At 52.9% G+C, this 208-nt stretch overlaps 1 protein-coding gene across 1 annotated transcript in view; it reads left to right on the top strand.

Annotated features, from left to right (window-relative positions):
- The window catches only part of ALS2CL (ALS2 C-terminal like), a 33,699-nt gene that overhangs the window by 2,513 nt on the left and 30,978 nt on the right, over positions 1-208 (top strand). Inside the window, exon 2 of the mRNA XM_031062799.1 lies at positions 17-134. Within this exon, the coding sequence (XP_030918659.1) occupies positions 17-134 (118 nt within the window). The remainder of the gene's footprint in view (positions 1-16; positions 135-208) is intronic.

The following is a 208-nucleotide window of genomic DNA, read 5'->3' as shown; positions in this document are numbered from 1 at the left end:
TCCTGCTGTTTTCCAGGCCATGTCCACAGCTGGAATTTCGGGAATTTTGGGATCGTTGCTCCAGCTGGAGGAAAGCTTCTCCTCCTGCCTGGCCCGGATCGACGCCCTCATCCTCAAACCTCTGCTCCAGGCAGGTAAATTCCGGGAATTTTTCTCTGGAATTCCCACCTGGAATCGATCTGGGAAGGGATTTCCAGCTGTAATTCCT

The sequence above is a fragment of the Geospiza fortis genome, unplaced genomic scaffold (assembly GCF_000277835.1).
Source record: "Geospiza fortis unplaced genomic scaffold, GeoFor_1.0 scaffold178, whole genome shotgun sequence".
Classification (NCBI taxonomy): Eukaryota; Metazoa; Chordata; class Aves; order Passeriformes; family Thraupidae; genus Geospiza; species Geospiza fortis.
The sequence above is the reverse complement of the archived record's forward strand: the minus strand, read 5'-3'. Positions and strand labels throughout refer to the sequence as shown.